This window comes from Zonotrichia albicollis, chromosome 2 (genome assembly GCF_047830755.1).
Source record: "Zonotrichia albicollis isolate bZonAlb1 chromosome 2, bZonAlb1.hap1, whole genome shotgun sequence".
In the NCBI taxonomy this organism is placed as follows: Eukaryota; Metazoa; Chordata; class Aves; order Passeriformes; family Passerellidae; genus Zonotrichia; species Zonotrichia albicollis.
This window is the reverse complement of record NC_133820.1, coordinates 26451586-26469405: the sequence shown is the minus strand read 5'-3', so window position 1 is coordinate 26469405 and position 17820 is coordinate 26451586. Positions and strand designations below refer to the sequence as shown.

Sequence of the window (17820 nt, the reverse complement as noted above, 5' to 3'; positions counted from 1 at the left end):
AGTAATATAGCTTAATTTATACAGCTCTATTCCCCATAGGAGCCAGGAGATAGCCTAATTGTAGGAAAATTAATGTAATGTTTCCTTTTGAATTCTCAGCATAAATACAATTGTCTCTTCTGAGAATCTTTAGCGCTATTTATGGTAAATGAAGCAGATAAACGTTATCAGGGCATCAGAAAACATGATGACTTTAAAAGGCTGGTGTATAGAGTGTCAAAAGCTTGAGTAAACCTTGTCTGAGAGCTGCACCCAAATTTTGGGTATTAAATTGTATTTCAAGTTGTGAATGAGCTTTAGTGAGTATTAAGTTAACCCACAGCTTGTTTCTAAAAGTTAGAAGTGAAGATAATCTCTTTAAGGATGAATAATGAATTCATTTAATTTATTTCACATTCAGGTGGGTTTTGATATCTTACTGTTCTTATTACCAGAGGTTAAGCCAGAATATACTACATTTCTTTAAGTTGTCTTCCCAGTAAATGTACTTCTTTTTCCATTATTTATTTTATCCATAGTGTACCTGTATGAAATGCTTGTCACGCTGAATCCTGTAAGCTTTTGATGCTTTGGTTTCACAGTGATGTGGAATAAAATGTCTCCTTGTATTTTTAAGTTTCACTGACATTTTTTCAGGTGTGAGACATAAAGAATTAGCAAATTTAGGGAGGCTGACATCGTCATCTACACTAGGTCAACCTCTGCAAGCATTTAAGTAATAAAATCTTTCATTACATAATCTTGGCAAAAGCTGAAGTGCTATGAGTTTGAAATTTATACATATAGCCTGGTTTTCAAAGCATGCTTGCTGTCTCCTGTAAGAGCTGAGAGTTCTGAAATCTTTTATATACACTATATACCTTATACAAATTGGCAGAAAGGATTGTAAAGGAAGCCGCCAGAATTTAGGACTGAGAAAACATCACTTTATACAGTCATTAACAGACAGTTTTGAAGAAACTGAGAGGAGTTAATTCAGGATACACGAGTACACAAAATCGAGACAGGTTTCAAAAGTTATTTTACATCATTTGGAGTCTTTTAGGTTTATTTCTTTAGTCTGCACTAACTTCGGTGTGGTCGCAGGTGGACACAGGTATAAATGTACCTTCTGTGATCACTGCGCAAGCTTGAAAGGAAACATGAGCACAAACAGAGCCTTGAATGCCTTAGTGAAGCCGTGGGTTAAAAATGACCCTGTAAGGATTAAACACAACTTTATAGATTACACATAAGTTGGAGCATTTCTGACCATGGTGCATATCGGCTGATCAGTGGGATTTGATGGGGAAAGGCTGACCAAAAGGAATTGGTAAAAGGTAGATCTGTGACTAAGAAATTATGGCATTTGAGATCATAGAGGCACATAGAAGATACTCATCATATTTTCAGTTTGAAAGATAGTTTTTTACATGTGCATGTAAAAAGGTTGATGAAAGAATTGGAATTGAAAGCAATCATAATTCCCTCTAACCCTTTTCCTTGAAAGATAGAAAAAAGTGTCATGGTTTTAGCCCATTAGACAATCTGGAGGGAGCAATCCAATAGTGAAAATGGGTTTCTCTGACACAAAAAGAACAGTAGTACTTGCGGAAAAGGCACAGAAGGAACCTTGAGTTAGAAATACTGGGAGAAATAGGAAAGATTGAGAGGACATGTGCACAGATATTGTAGGAGAGAAAGTAAATTCTCTCTTTTTAAATTCCGAGATCACACCATTCCAAGTCCATTTCCCATCTGAAGTGATGTTCGACCAGTATTCTATCCAGCTACCTTTGAATGATCAGATACAAACATAGAGCTGTGTTTGCTGTGCTGACTTAAACAAGAAGTTCAAAGCTGTGGGCTCATCCCATGTAATTTCATGTACTACTTTCTCTTTGTGACACAAGGAAAGAAGTTTCTCAAAAAAGTAAAAAAAAATTACTAACAATCAATTAGCATTTCACGCAATTAGCTGAAGGAAATCCTTATTGCAAGGTATTCTTACTTAAGTTTGAAGCCAAATTTTAAGAGAGCCTTCTTACATAAGTAAAATCGATCTAGAGCTACAGAAATGAAAAAAAAACCCCAACTGAAAGGACAGTTATGTACTCTTACTTGTCAGGACACCAAGATATTTACCACCTTAGGAGCAGACTGTTGGATCAGAGTAGTAGATTTTGTGTTCTGGGTTGAACATCTCCATTGTCCGTGTAATGAAAAGGGGGTTGCTTTTTGGTTGGTTTTTTTTTTTTTTTTTTTGACTCATGCTGTGGATCAAGGGCTGGAGCTCTGTAAGCAGAGATCTCCTGTGGGGATGCTGCCCTGTTTCCCTTGGAGTGAGCCTGTGCCAAACTGGAGAAGAAGAGAATGTGTGGGAACAACAGAAATGTGAGACCATCCTTGATTATTGAATTACACACAAGGAAACCTCCAAAGTTAACTCATCACTGAGTCTTCATGGCTTCCTCTAGGGGGATAGAATACAGGAAAATAAAGATAGTGTAGAAAGTAATCTTATCCCTAAGGAGCTGCAGCTGGGCCAATTAGCAAAGATTAGGAGCAGGCCTGACTTTACCAGGCCACAGCTGTAACCAATGAGACGAAGATGCTATAAAAGAGTGAGGTGGTTGGGTGAGAGGGGAACTGGAGTCAGTGGCTGCTTTGTGGAGAAGGAAGAGTCAGTGCTCTGAGGAGTTGCCCATGAGAAACACCAAGAGGGTGTGGAACTTCTGTGACATGGAGACAACAATCCCTGCAATAAGATGTCAACAGCTTCCTGTGAAGCATGGTGAAGTAGGCAAGAATCTCAAATGAGTGACTGACCAGTTTGCTTTAATTAGGGAGGCCAAGAAAGAGTTCATGTGCTTGTATTCTAACAGCACTATTTTTTTTAAAAGCACATGCCATCTTTCCTTCAGAGATGACAGTGTGTGACATGTGGAGATGGCAGAATTGCCTTGTCCACAGACAGCACATTTCAGTGTCACTTAATGTATTCACATGTTGACTTTTTAGGATTTGCTTTTTAAGAAATGGTATTTTGAAGACACAGAACTCTATAGCTTCAGCTTATATTCAGGGAAGATATATTTTTGTTTGCTCCAAGCAATATGAGTTTCAAATGTTTTTAAAAGCATTTTGATTATCACTTATGGTATTAGGTTAGCCAGGAAATGAATCTATGTTATTCAAGTAAACATATAAAATGTATCTGAATGAAAAAGGTCTGACTGAATAATTATGAAGTTTTAAGATGCAGTTACCTACTTGAACTCGTTTATTTCTTCTAAATGGACTTTCAAAGTGTGTCTAAGGAAAAAAAGTCTTTTCTATAATATTTTTGTCGTAGTGTTGAAAAAGTTATTTAAAGACACCTACATTTCTTAAAATTTGGGGTTTTTTTTCTGTGACTTCTTTATCAGAAACACTTGGTTTCTGTGGAATAAGAAGCATGAAACCGCACAGAAATAATGTGTTGGGTTCTGCTCATTAAATTTCTGAAATGTTCACGAATTGGGAGAAATGCTTTGGATTTCTGCCACCTCATTTCTCAGTATGTTTTTTCCAGGGTAGCTTCCTCTAAGTAAGCAATGTAATAAATAGTTAAATAATACTAATCATAATTTCTTGATATAAACAGAAATGAAATAGCACTAGAAAATAGTACTAACAGAAGTAGATGGCATATATACTAAATATATAATAATATATAGTAATAAATATTATTACTAAATAAATACTAAACCTGCTTCTTAAAGAAAGCAGGTTTAGTATTACATAGGGCCTAAATAGGGAAGGATAAGCCATAGGAGTGGTGCTGGCTTCAAAATTGAAAATTACTATGCTCTTGCTAGTTCATTTTTAGTAACTTTATATTGATTTAACTTGAGATGATAAAGTATTTAGAAAATTGCTCAACTTAAAAGGCTATCAGTTTATATCTGCTTATTTGGGGAATTATATGTTAATCCTTGCAAAATTCTGACTGGAGTTTTAAAATACTTGAAAAATAATTCATTGATTCTATCCAGCTGTTTCAGGCTGTATTTGATGGAAATACCCAGTTCAGATTAATCCACATGAAGCAGCAGAGTATTAAAAGAAGAGCAAAGCTAGAAGAACTAATTATAGAAAGCAGAAGCCAGGCTTCAGTCAGATTAACAATAAGTTTTAACTGAAAATTTTTAATAATTTTTCTTTTAACTTTTTTAGATTAATTCCATAAGAAAAAAAAGACACTTTTTTAAACAGTTTCCCTGTTTAAAAATTAGGCTGCTTGTCCTGCAAACAGAAAATGCAATTTTTTTGAGTTGAAAAACTGTAGAAAGCGATCTGCAAAGGGAAACTAATACTCAGAAGTTTTTTCAAAAGCAAATGAGCTATGCAAATTTGAAGAGGTAAAAAAGAGAAGCAAGCAATGGATCAGAATGTTCTCTTTTTCCAAGAGGCTTATTGAAACCACAGTGATGATAATTTGCTCCTGCCCACTATATTTGAATATTTGTTATAGAAGTATAATGGACTAAAAATACATTGTCAAAGGTATCATTTTATAGTCTTAAAAAAAAAGAAAATGTAACCACCTTCTGCCTCTTAAGAGTCTATACCTTGTAAATTGAACTGAACAAGCTTCAGTTTAATAGAAACTTCTCTTTTTACAGCCAAAAGCAGATGTGGTTTACTATTTCAACTTTATGTATGCATCAGTGCATGTTCAGGCCCACTTGGTTTTAAGACTGCTGGAGTTACTGATGTGTTCTGTACAATATAGCAATTGTTTTGGACTAAAATTAATTGGTTAATAATGATTTGGTTTGGCTTGAGTTAATTAGTTAGACTTCATTCATCTTTGACAGCTGCTACTAACTAAACTAAAAGACTAAGCTTAACATTATCCAGACCTTTTTTTTCGTTACTGTTAGTCTTGAAAGTCCATATGTCTTCTGGGTATCCTGTTCCTCACTCTGATGCCATAGGTGGGGTGCTGATGAGGGAGGCTGGTGCTTTTCTTCTTCTCAGTCCTGGGAGCATGTTTAAGCCAGGACATTTCAGTATTGCAAATACTTGGCAAGATAGGATTTGAACTTGGCTACTAGCCTGGGTAAAAGGAAGGACAGGGACAAACCTAAGTCTGTTTGCTTGACCAGAAATGCTTGGTGACCCGAGAGCTGCCTAAGCTGAGCAGACAATGGATGGACAGGCTGAGGAGAGGCCACTGAGGCTGTGTCCATAGGTTCTTCATCTGATGCAGAACACAGATGTTTTCCCTGCACAAACTGGAGTAGCCACAGAGAATCAAAGCAGATGCAAATCTAATTCAGTCACCTTTAGTTCCCCATCCCCCTGGCTGAAAGAAGGAGCAATTGTGGAAAAGCTGTTAGAAATTGGTACCTTACAGTCCAAAAATACAGGTAGAAATAAGTATTATCTGTCATTCTTCATGCTCTGAGGCATAAAGAAGTTGCCTACTGAGGGAAAAATAATGTTTCCCTTTGAATTTCTACCAAACAATGAGGTGCTGTGTGGTGATATTTTTTGTTCTCCTTTGAGTCATTTAGCTTTGCACATAAAGACTGTGGTGTAGCTTCAATCTGCAATTATAGGTGTGTCACTTGAATAGAGAGGAGAATTTATTACTGAAGTGCTCTGATGAGTTACTGCAAAAGAGAACTGAAATTGTTGCTTTAAGGCTCATAGTGAGAACAGGGACCATATGACAACAGGAGAAAATGTAATTATCTGTTGGTTTCTCAGTTAATCTTTTGTAACTTGCTTTTTTTTTTGGTCTGGACAAATCCTTTCACTATGTGCAGATACCTTGCACGCTGGGAGCTGAGTGCAGCTTGAAAAAGGCTGGGGATTTTTAATGCCTGCTGATTTTTGTGGGAGCAATTGGATCCTCATCTTCCTGTGTGTCTTACTGTAACTAATACTGCATTGCAGCAGGCAATCAACACTTAAAAAGGATAAAGGATCCTGATCTTGTTAATAGTGTTTTCATAATCAGAGGTGTAGTTTTACAAAGCCTCCAAAGGTATGACAATTTGAGAGGAAAGGTGACTACCATCTGATTTTAGTGGAACTAAAATACATGTCTGTGGTACAGATTGTCCTGAATAATTTTGCTGAGAAATAATGTGCTCAAAAATTGTTAGGAACAAAATGAGTGGAAGAAGTGCAATGCTTGAGTGCTTTGCCATGTGGCAACATCTTTGCCTTGGGAGGACCTGATCCACTGAATGGGTCCAAGGTCTTTTTCCATACGGATGCCTAATGGGGAGGAAGCACCTTCATGGCAAACAGACTGTTTTGTTTGTACACTGATTGATTAGCGTGCTATCAACACAAACTGTGAATGAGAGATTCCTGAGAGTAAAGGCAAGGAGAATAATGCACAATTTTGCCTGTGTCAGCCTTTGGACATGTTTCCAGTGAGGGCCTATGTACCCTGCCTTTGCAGTGGGCAGAGAATATCTTCAGTGTGTGTGCTGCTTGCTGTCCTGGCTCTCTCTGGACAAGTTCAGAGTTAATGAAAATTTCTCTTCACAGTATTCACAGAATTACTAGGTTGGAAGAGACCTTAAAGATCATTGAGTCCAACCCAGCCCTAATACTTCAACTAAACCATGACACTGAGTGCCATATCCAGTCTTTCTTTTTTTTAACACTTCCAGGGATGGTGACTCCACCACCTCCCCAGGCAGGCCATTCCACTACTTTATCACCCTTTCTGTAAAAAACCTTTTCCTAATATCCAAACTGTATTTCACTCAGAGCAGCTTGAGACTGAAACATACACCAAAGATACCTGATCCTACTTATAGTTCAGCTCTTTAACCAAGGAATATTTAATGAAAATATTTAAATGTATAGTAGTTTATAGGGATAATGTGCTGCATTATCCCCATAATTAATTAATGTTGGACTGCAGTGGGAATATATAAGGACGCTGTGAGACCCAAAAAGCAATAGTCTTTTAGAAATACATTGAAGCATATGGCAGATTTTTTTATCCTAGCAGCTTGGTGATTTTGGCACCTAATATTCCCAGAACTCCTCTTGAGGAATATTCACACCATCTTTTTTTATGATTGCAACCAATTAACTGTACTGGAATGCTGATCCCCATAGGCATTGCTGTGTAGACTGCCTGAACCCCTCTCATGGGGGGCAGAGGTGCAGCTGCTCCACAGGACTATTTAATGTATCTCAGCTTAGGCTTCAGCTCCATGCCACATCCTGGACTTGCCCAGCTCCTCTCCTTTCCCCATCGTCTGTCAAGGCAGCTAGGAGCGTGTTCTTTAATGAGGAGCCACATCTGTGAAATGCCACACCTTGTCTTAGGTGGTAGGAACACTCCTTTTCTGTGCATTTTGGCATCTCTCTGCAATGCAACAGTTGAAAATTGGAGAAAAAAATTAATTCACTATAAATAGAAGCTTTTCTGAAATTGCTAATAACTCCATACATTTAATGGGTTTAGAGGAGATTATTAGGAAGAATAGGTGGATGAATACAAGTCTAAACAGATATGAAAAAGAAAAACTCCATTTTCATCTGCAGAGAATAATTTATGATGTGAGTCTCTTCACTTTGCAGAAATAGCTGAGTGCTCTGTAATTTTTTAAGCAATTTTTCAATAATTGTCAGTGCAGTTCCAAGATGGAAGTAGAAATAACATGCCAACACTGTATTTAAAAACACAAATTAACACAAATCTAAGCTTTCATTTTTATTATGTAATTTATTATAATTTTACCTTTTAAAAATGTCTGCTCAAAGCCGTTTTCATGTGTCCGAAAGCCATTAAAGAAGCCCAAATTTCAATAAAGTTCTCTTTTTCACTTTTTTTGTAGTTCAGGTGAAGCACAAACCATTCTTAACCTCATTTTATATATTTCTTGCTGTCTACTGTTCAGTAATGATTCTCCATCATGAAAAAGTAGAAGGGTGGTGTATGTGACTGTGGTTGAAAGTAGTATTTTTTCTGGAAGAAGGTCATGTTGGTATTATAAATTTTGTTACATTTTCCATTTGATTCTGATATGCTTATTCACCCTGAAACATTATTGCTCAATAAAAGAAGTAATTTTTACATAAGCCTAAACTTTCATCTAAAACGTTTAAGGAGGAAAAGACTGTACTGATCTGTAACAGGATTAAGATGTCACTGTCATCGGTTAAAGTTTTTTGGGTGTTTTTTGTTTGATTTTTTTGTGGGGTTTTGTTTGGTTTTTTCTTTGGTTTTTTTTTTTTTTCCTTTTGTTTCTTTGGTTTTTTGATGGTTTGTTTGTTTGATTTTAATCGCTTTTTAAAAATTTTCCTTTTTACATAAGGTATTTGTAGTTTACAATTTGAAATTATAATGGTGATTTGGCAGGAGGTTATATCTGGTTTTACATCACGTTTCCATAGCATTGTTGCAGATGTTTTTACTGTAAGAACTGTACTTTGGGATCTTGAAAGATTGATTGGAACAACTGTTGTGTGCAGTTGTGTTTCAGTCATTTGAGAAGACTGGTTAGCTTTCATCTTTGGAATTTCAGAGGAGTTAAGCTGCTTCTTAATTGCTTTTGGAGATGCCCACAGTTTTGGGACCAGAAGAATCTCCTAATCCCTGAATTTGCTGACAGAAGATGGATTGGAAATCTGAATAGGGAAATCATTTAAAGTTGCTGAAAGGGGGCTTCCTAGAAAACATTGAAACTCTCAAAAATCACTTTCTTACAGAGAATGATAGGAAAGCCTCACAGCTTTCCTGCTTCTTAGAAGAGGTTGTTCAGGGAGTGAGAAATCAGGAGATAACAGTACCAAGTTCACAGTTTCAGCCTTTTTAGATTTTTTATTTCTGTCTTGCTGCAGACACTGCCAACTATATCTGGTTTAAGAGTTATCCCATTGTGAAGTGGTGCTTTATTGTAATCTTCATGTCTGCAACAGTAAATCATGTGTGGCAGCTGTAGAACATGGGAAACGCAGTCCAAGGACAATTAGCATGTTTTATTAGTATAGAGCTTCAGAGTTAATGGGAGTTACCTGTCATCATCAAGAGCCTGATTTTCATCTGTGCTGAACAGCTGCACATTCAATGGAAATTAGTGGGCTTTGAGACACTTACTGGGCTTGCTCAAGATGTGGATGGGGTGGGAGCTGGGTCTCACCACACATTCCCTGTGAGCCTGAGCGGGGCTTCTATCCCTGAGAGTGCATGGGAGTCCCTCTTTGTCTCTGCTCAGATACAAAAGCATTGGCATCCTGTTCTTCCCTGGTCTGGTGCTGTTAGTTCAGGGTCATCACAGATTATGTATTTCATGTTGTATTGCTGCCTGAGGTCTTTCCCCCTCTGCCTTGTATGCACTTGAGAAACATGGCGATTTCAACTGTATATTGACATTCAAATAGTTAGCAGTGGTCTGCTTATTGTGACTTTTTATTTTCTTTTTTCTTTCCTAGTGTAAAACTCTCTCTGGAGTCTGTGATCACATTATCTCACTCTCTTCTGATCCACTGGTTTCCCAGTCTGCCCATCTCGAGGTGATCCAGCTTACAAACATCAAGCCAAGTGAAGGGCTGGTAAGAAGTACGCAGTTAATCAAACCCATCATCCAGGATGAGAAAGTGATGGTTTTAAAATAAGTTGTATATATGAAAATAAATAGGACATTTTAGCCTTTTCTATTTTAAAGTTTGAAAACAGTTTGATTTGTTTTGCTAGTTTGGTTTCTCATGCAGCTGGGCTAACAAGAAGGGATTTTGTAAAGCTGACTGAAATATGCGGAGTTTAGTGAACAGGGAGAAATGAGTAAGAAATTCTTGCCATTTATACCAGCTTCTGAAAAATGGTTCAGATTGTTCTAGGATCTTGAAGTCAGAAGGGACTTAAATTACTGAGATCAACTCAACCAAGAAGTTTGCGTGGGCTTAAGCACAAAACCTGTCAGATTCTGGAAAATGCTTCATAGTATCTCAGGGATACAAAGCTATTTTATAAGTTATTCCAGGGCTTCATAGCACTGCTGATAAGTAACTCATCGAATTTTACTGCAAGAATTCTGCATTCTTAATCATGTGCTTGTGAAGGCTCTTAATGCAGCCATCCTGTGTTTTTTGTTCAAGAGCTGACCATTGATCTCTTGTTTACTCAAGTATCCAACACCTGCTGCATGGAAAAAACCAACACTGGTAACAATTCCAGATGTATGACTTTACATCTTTAATAATATCTGTTCCCATAACGTTTGGAGGTAGAAAAAATGTTCAGAATACAGTTAATTTTTTTTTGTCTAGAGAAATAGCTTTTGCAATTTCTGCCCAAGCTTATTCTCGTTCTATACTCTTGAAAAGTCTTGAAGGAAGACTGTCATACTCTTTACAGCAGGTTTTTGAAGTTGTCTGGTTGTTGCAGTTTTGGAGAACATTTTGGTTTTTGGGTGGTTGGTTGTTGCTGGGTTTTGGGTTGATTTGTTTTTCTTGGCAAAGTTGGTATGCCAAGTTATTTTCAGCAATTGTACACTAAATTAATTTTCCATTCTTTTGGAAAATTGCAATTGAAATATGAGAAAAACCTCAAAAGCTTGGATGAGTAAATATGGCCCCATCCTTTTAGTCTGCAGTTTGTTTTCCCTTCCTCTTCTGGCTTTCTTTTTTATCTCTGAATCCATTTTAAACTTGTCCTTCAGGATTTCAGCTTCTCATGGATTCTCTGTTCCCTCTCTTTCCCTTCCTTTCCCCTGTAGTCAACCTTTTGAACCACTGCAGTCAGCCTTTTGAAACACTTTCTTCTATTGTAATGAGAAAATCTTCCTCTTTCTCTTGGTCATCCTTTTTTGAGTGCTGTCCATTTTTATCTGAACTTGAATTTTTTTTTCCTTTGTCTTGTGGCTGGTTTTTTTTTTCCCCTTCATTTAAGTCTTTGTATAGGTTGGTATGAACTCCCAGGGACCAAGAAATGTTGAATGGTATTTTTGTAACTAAGAGTGTGTTTCAGAGATCTGTTCCTGCTGGGTAGCTGATGAGAGAATCTCTTTCCCTCTCTGTGCCTCTGTTTTACACCCTCTGTCTGTCTTGTCTGTTTAAACTGGAAGCTCTTCAAGGCAGGGTTTTTTCCTTTTTATGTATTTGTCAACCAATTTAGCAGAGTCTTGATGTCATTGTCTAAAAAAATAATTATATGTTATTTTTTAAAAAAGGAAAATAGCAACCATGCAGTATACAAGCTTTAGAAGGATACAATGCCATTTTGACAGTCATGTTTTTTTTCCCCTCATCCTTGCCTGTGTGCCACTATTGTGTTGCCTGGGCCTTGTGCCTCTCCTGTAGATTGTGAGCTCTCCAGAGCAGGCACCAAGGATGTGGATTCACGCCGGGAGAGTGAAAATCGTCCCCTTCCCTTCGGAGCCGCGCCAGTCTGGCCAACAGACCACCTGTGGCATGTGCTTCCTGGTGATTTATGTGCTCTTGGGCTTCTGTTTGCTTTGTAAACTAGTGCCTGCCCCACTGAGTGCTGAGGGTGTCAGTTTAAGAACTGGTGGTGGAGTTTGGAGTTGTGAATATTCTTTGCACATCAGAAATGCTGGGATGAATGTGAAGCTCAATCATTTCTGGACCTTCTTCCAGGATTTGTGCAATGATGGATCTGGAAAAATGGTTTATTGTCAATTTTCCTGTTTCCAGATTTTTGACCCACATTACAGTTCTGTGCTGGCTTTACCAATCACCAAATAAAATGTTGTATAAAAACAGAAGGACTTCAGGCAGAAGAAAAAAGGCAAGGATGACTGCTAACTGGGAAGATTTTTTTTGTCACCTATCATAAACAGAACATCTACCATCTCAAATTCAATAGCTAAGAAGTTAATCTGGGAGAGAAAAAGCAAAGGACATGAGAAGGAAGTTAAAAGCATTGGAAACAATGCTGTTGGTGTTGAAACAATTGGAAAACAATGCTGTTTCCCTAAACTCATGGTAAATATATGATGGAGTTAAGAAAATGCTTGAAGCTTTTACAATTAAAGAAGATTGGCATGATCAGGATATTTTAATCAGCACAAATAGTTCCTTCACTGTGTTTGGTCTTTTCGTGTGAAAACGTAAGTATTTGTCAGAGGTAAATGTAAATTTTCAGACTAATACCTGAATGAAAAAGGATCAAGTAAATGTGTTACCATGTCTCATAGATACTAAAACTAGCTAACATCTCTGACTAAATAACCTTTCAAGCCACTAATCCTGGCAAGCAGAAAAAGCTGTTAGGGTGTGATGTAGAGAACCTTTTGTGTACTGGTTAAAGCAATGTTGTGGGTGGGGTTTGGTATTAATTTTGTTGTTTGGGTGTGTTTTTATTTTTTTTTTTCCCATTTTTTTCCCCCCTCTATCCTTATGTCTTGTGACTGACTGCATTCATGTTCTTTAGTGAGTGCTGCTGGGGAAAGAGATATAGCCTGCAGTGGCTGTGCAGTAAGGGTGAAGAGTTCATGATAGGAACTTAATTAAAAAGCCTTAAAATGGATTAATGTGGTCAACTTTGCAATCACCAACATGCTCCCATGTGTAATCCTTTCTTTTTTTCTATTTTTTCCTTTACGGATTTGCAAGTTGTTTTATCTGTATAAGTAAGAGAATTTAATTTTGTATGTTTTTACATTGTTCATATACAAAGAAACCAAACTGACTAGGTTAGGTAGTATGTTTTACCATGAAACAGACTTAAGAACGTCATTGCTTGACTGAAAACCGTGAATCTATTTAGACAAAAAGCAGAAAACCAGGTTTTTCTTGGGCAGTTTTTCTGCAACAGTCGCTTCATACTATATTTTTAATATAGAAAAGAATATCAGAGATCTGTAGCAAAGGTTAATCTTGACTTTCAGTTGTTTCCTGTTCATATAATCATTTTAATCCCAGGTAAGTGTGATGTGATCTCAGGGGTTCAGAAATGCAAAGGTAAATTCATCAGAATATGGGGTTCCTTTTTGCCTGCTGAAGCAAACACAAAAGAAAGCTGTAATGTAAAAAATTGCTCATAAAGTACAAGTCATTGACACAGCAGGGTGTGGCAACTGATTTAAGTGTACTGCCTACTCTCTTTCCAGGATTCCAGTGCACTACTGTTTCTGATATTTCTCCTGAATATTTTAGTTTGAAATACTGGAAGAGCTGGGAAAGAGTTAGGAACAGTTGTTTGGGGTTAAAGAGGCACGTGCGACTTTGGAGGGCTCCATGAAAGTCGAGTCAAAGTAAAAAATTCAGTTACATGTGTGATAAAATGAAATTAGTATCTTCTTTCTTTTTCCATCCAGCATTGCATAAATATTGATAAATATGTTATAAATATATCACATTCTGAAAAAACATAAACAAAAGCTAAGAAAGGGGGGAAAAAAGAAAAAAAAAGGCACAAAAGGTCTCTTTTCTAAACCTTCATCACCAAGATAAAGTGTAATGATTTGTTTGAAATTAGAGCTCTACCCATAACTGATCAGGACAATCTCTCATGTAATTAGGCATGAGTTACTCATTTTTTAATCTAGGCATACATTTATTCCTGATTACTAGATTTTAATAGCAGGAATTATCTTTGCTTTTATCTGGTGTAACTGATTCTTGTAAATTCTTAGGGACTTATCTTTGAGTATCTAAGACTGTATCTACCAGTTTATTTCAGTGCAAATGGACAGAGTACACACTGATCTCCCATGTATTCTTGATTGCTAAAAGTATTATTGATATTGTGCAGCTGCAAGGAGGCAGAGAAAAGAAAACCTGCAGATGTCTGTGGTATTCTTATTTCCATTCCAGATCAAACAATTGTAAGCCAGAAATGTTCTTTTCTCTTCTCTGTACCATTTCCCATATATTGTTCACTTAAAACAAGGAGTGAAGAAACATGGGTGAAAAGGGCTTATTTTTGTGTTGCAAAATGTTACCTCTCCTCATGTAAAAGCTGCCTTATATCAAGAATTATGTTGGCTCTTGTAAAATTAATGTGACATGGTACAAATATAACATTAATTTTGCTCTTGTGGAATAAATGCAATCTAGGGTGGAAATTTTTCAGCTTCCTTCTTCCCTCTATTTTTTAATGTGTGCAAAATCTTGATCCTAGCCTTTAAAGAACATTTTGCCAAAGTTCTTTCTCCTCTTTTGCATTTTCAAAGTCTTTTAAATTTATTAAAAAGACTAGATTGGATGTGAATTGTCCTCTGGAATGGTAGGGCACTTGGATGAATTTACTATCTTTTGGAGCAATGCTTTGCACAAAACTAAAGACTGTGTAACCGTAAAGTGTGAGACTTTTCCCTTGGCTTTCACCCTGATGTTCAAGGTTGAAAGCAGTAACTCACTGTGCATAAAAATAAAGATGTGGCTTTCTTTAGAAATTGCTCTGTTTGGGAACCTGACTCCAAGTTCCTGTCGCCGTGGTCACTGTGGTTTTAGCTCTTGCCATGTTGCAGGGTGTGTGGCCCAGTGACTTAGGTGGGGATCCTGAGAGGGATTGAGGTCCCCATTAGTGGTGGTTTGAGGGTAGGTGTGTGTACCAAGGAACAGATACCAACATATTTCACCCTCTTGTGTGGCTCATTATGCTTCCTGTAAGATATCTGTGTGAGTGTTAAGATGTGTGTATATTATTGGTGTTTCCCTACCTCACAGGGGTGTTGTGAGGATAAATGTATGAAAAAACCATTCTACATTTGAGTTAAGCAAAAGCTGTGTGATGGAGCCAATCAATGGACAAATTGCTGAAGGTTCATAGAGGTGCTGGAAGTTGAAGGATGATGTCGGGGGTTTCTGACCATGTATTAATTAGTAGGTTCTGGATTATTTTACCTTCTAGCTGTGGCAGCTGAACACAATAACTGGGTTTGATGTGATTAACACATGTAATTGTGCAGAACAAAATAGGAGTTCACTTTTGAGCTCCTATCCAGAGAAACTCAGGAGGCCCCTGGCTTGTTTTACTGGGGATATTATCTACTTTGTTAATTTAGGTGTACTTGCTCATATCTGCTACCAAAATGTGTGCCAGTTCTGGTCCCAATGTGGGTTAGTCCAACTCGATTTGTCTTCTTTGCCTCTTTACCATCCTTGCTCACCAGGGAGTGCACTGGGCTCCTCAGCTAGGGACAGACTTCTCTGTGGCACTCGGACGGAAATGCGAAAGAGTATGTTACGGAGAGGATGTTTACTCAGGCACTCAATGTTTACCTGCTTTCTGTAAAGTGGCTGTGGGAAAGGAAATTTCTCAGAAATTATTGAATGCTCAGAATGTGCCAATTACCTCTCCTTTTTCCTTCTCTCAGTGTCATAGTAGATGTTAAAATGTTTGAATTGAGGCTTGGTGGAAAGGCATATTTGAGATGCTGACTTGGACTATCCATGCGGGAACTTCTGTCTGTTCACAGGCTGTCTCTCCTTTTTCATATTTTTTGGAAAGAAGTGAGGTAGCTGAGAAAGCTGATGTTGAATTTTCCATCATTGAGTTTTATAACTGAAGTGTTCATTGGGATGAGTGAGGCTATTGAGAAGGTCTTACAGCCACTTTACAGGCAGAATTCCAAGCACTGGCTTGAAAGTTGTGTTTGCAGTGTTGCCTACTGAAGACTCCAGATGTTTTACAACTCAATGTAGTTTTCAAAACAAAACAGACATATTGATCATACTAAGGCAATTTGTAGTTCTGGGGATTTTGGGAAGCCATTGTTCAATTTGTAGTTGAAGAAGTGTGTTTAAAAATACTGGGAACTATTTATGGACATAGCTGTGATAAGCATTTTAGTTTTCTATTGCTAATTAGGGCCAAAATGATTTGGGCTGTTCTTGAAGTGTATAAAAAACCACTTTCTTGTGCAGAGACAAATTCCTCATGGCATGCAATAAAGTCCACATGTCTTAAAGAAAACAAAAAGAAAAGAGCGATTCTTTAAGAGATATGCAAGTTTTGTTTGGATGGTGATGGTTTGTGAAACACTTTAAAAATTCTTTCCCATAATGTCTTTTTCTTAGGGTATGTACATTAAGTCAACATATGATGGTCTTCATGTAATTACTGGAACAACAGAAAATGTAAGTATTGTTAATACTGTATGTTCAGACCTGGAAGCCTTTCTGACCTTTCCTGTGGTTAATGCTTTCCCTTTCCCGTAAACTACATTTTGCTTGCAAACTTGTGCTGGTTGGCTGTTAAGAACCAATGGCATGTTGGACAGCAGAGATGCTTGTGCTTGTTTACCTCAGAATTGAAAGAGTTGTTCCCAGTTAAGGACCAAGAGAACCAGTCTTGATGTGTTCTTGCAAGACACCTAAAATGCTCTATTTGATCCAGACAGGAAGCTGCTGTCTTGGAGTTACTTTGCTCTGTGAATAAAAGATAAATGTCTATATTATATGTAGACTGTTATGCTGAAGTTTGCTGCAGTATTAGACAAACAGCTTCTATATTTTCCATCTATCAAGCTTCATTTTAAAAGAAATGAGTGCATGGAAATGGACATCCCTTCACATTGACAAATAACCATGTATTTCTGCATGAACTTCTGAGTAATGCCTATGGAAAGGAACACTTATTACCATGTACTAATTCTCACTGAAGGCATTAAAGAGCAAGTAAAACATGACAGAATACTTTTCAAAAGCCTTTGAAATACAACCTCCTTCCCTTGTACACTATATTTAGGGAACTGGCTGTCTGTTAGGAGCTGAGAAAAATTATAATTTTGGAGGAATATACTTCTATCCCTGGTCTTCAATTAATGTGGAACAATCACTAAACAACACTGAACTGTTCCATAGTGGTTTAGTAAATTCCTTTGAAAGATTTTGATGGCATTTTCTTAAAATGAAGCTGTCAGAAATGTTTGTTTTATCATGCTACTGTGTCATCCTGTGGGATGTGCAAACTACCTACATGACATTTATAGCTGCTGCATCTGATCTGCAGTGAGGTTCTGTTAACATCTCAATAAAATAGGAATAATATTTTCATCCTTTAATAGGAGCTGCAATCTGATAGCCTTTTTCCTGTCTGTTTTCTGCTGTGGGCAGAATATCCATGGGTCATAACCAATAGATAATGCTTGTAGAATTTGTGTGAATGAGATCTGTATTGGAATTTAAAAAAAAAAGGAATTTCAAAGAAAATAAAAAGTCTAGTGTCAGGCCTACAGCTGTAGACATGATTAGTGAAATTAGCAAAACTAAACAAACCAAACAGAACTACAGTTGAACTTAATCTAGAAAATATATGACATAAAGAAAAATTTTTACTGTTGAGTCTCTCAAATTAAAGAGGGAACAATTTCTTTCCATAACTTGCTAATGGATTTAATTTCCCAGGGGCAAAGATAAAAATAAAATCCTAATGCATTCCCTCAAAACCCTTATCTTTTGTGATTCATGGATATAATTTAAAGCTATGTCAGGAAGCTTCAGTCATGATGACTCTTCTGCTGTTGTTACTGACTCTTTCACTCACTGTGACACCCTGGAGGTGCTCACAGACCAAGAAACTGCACTCTGTTATCAAGGGAAAAAACTGCTCTGTGTTAAAGCAGTTGTGAAAATGAGTAGTGCTTGAGAGAAAAAAGCAGGAGACATCCTTCTAAGAACACAGTTTCTAGCTGCTTTCTTTAACACACGTGTGCACACACACACACACACAAAAGCACACAGAGTTTTGATTTTGGTAGATGGGAGGAGAAAGATCTAAGCAGCATGTCCAGAATAAGATCACAATGGTGCACATGTGATCTGACCTGCTGGTCTCAACACATTTACTCTTTGCAGTACAGTTTGAATCCGAATTCTCTTGCATTTCAACAAAAAATTGTGTCCTTT

General features: G+C 37.3%; 1 protein-coding gene across 8 annotated transcripts in view; it reads left to right on the top strand.

The window, feature by feature from the left end:
• CNKSR2 (connector enhancer of kinase suppressor of Ras 2) overlaps positions 1 to 17820 on the top strand; it is a 207141-nt gene that overhangs the window by 74927 nt on the left and 114394 nt on the right. For 7 of the 8 annotated variants that reach the window (XM_074534619.1, XM_074534618.1, XM_026791812.2 and 4 more), the window contains exons 6-7: positions 9439 to 9558; positions 15991 to 16050. In XM_074534619.1, the coding sequence (XP_074390720.1) occupies positions 9439 to 9558; positions 15991 to 16050 (180 nt within the window). The remainder of the gene's footprint in view (positions 1 to 9438; positions 9559 to 15990; positions 16051 to 17820) is intronic. The other variant, XM_074534620.1, reaches the window with a different exon arrangement.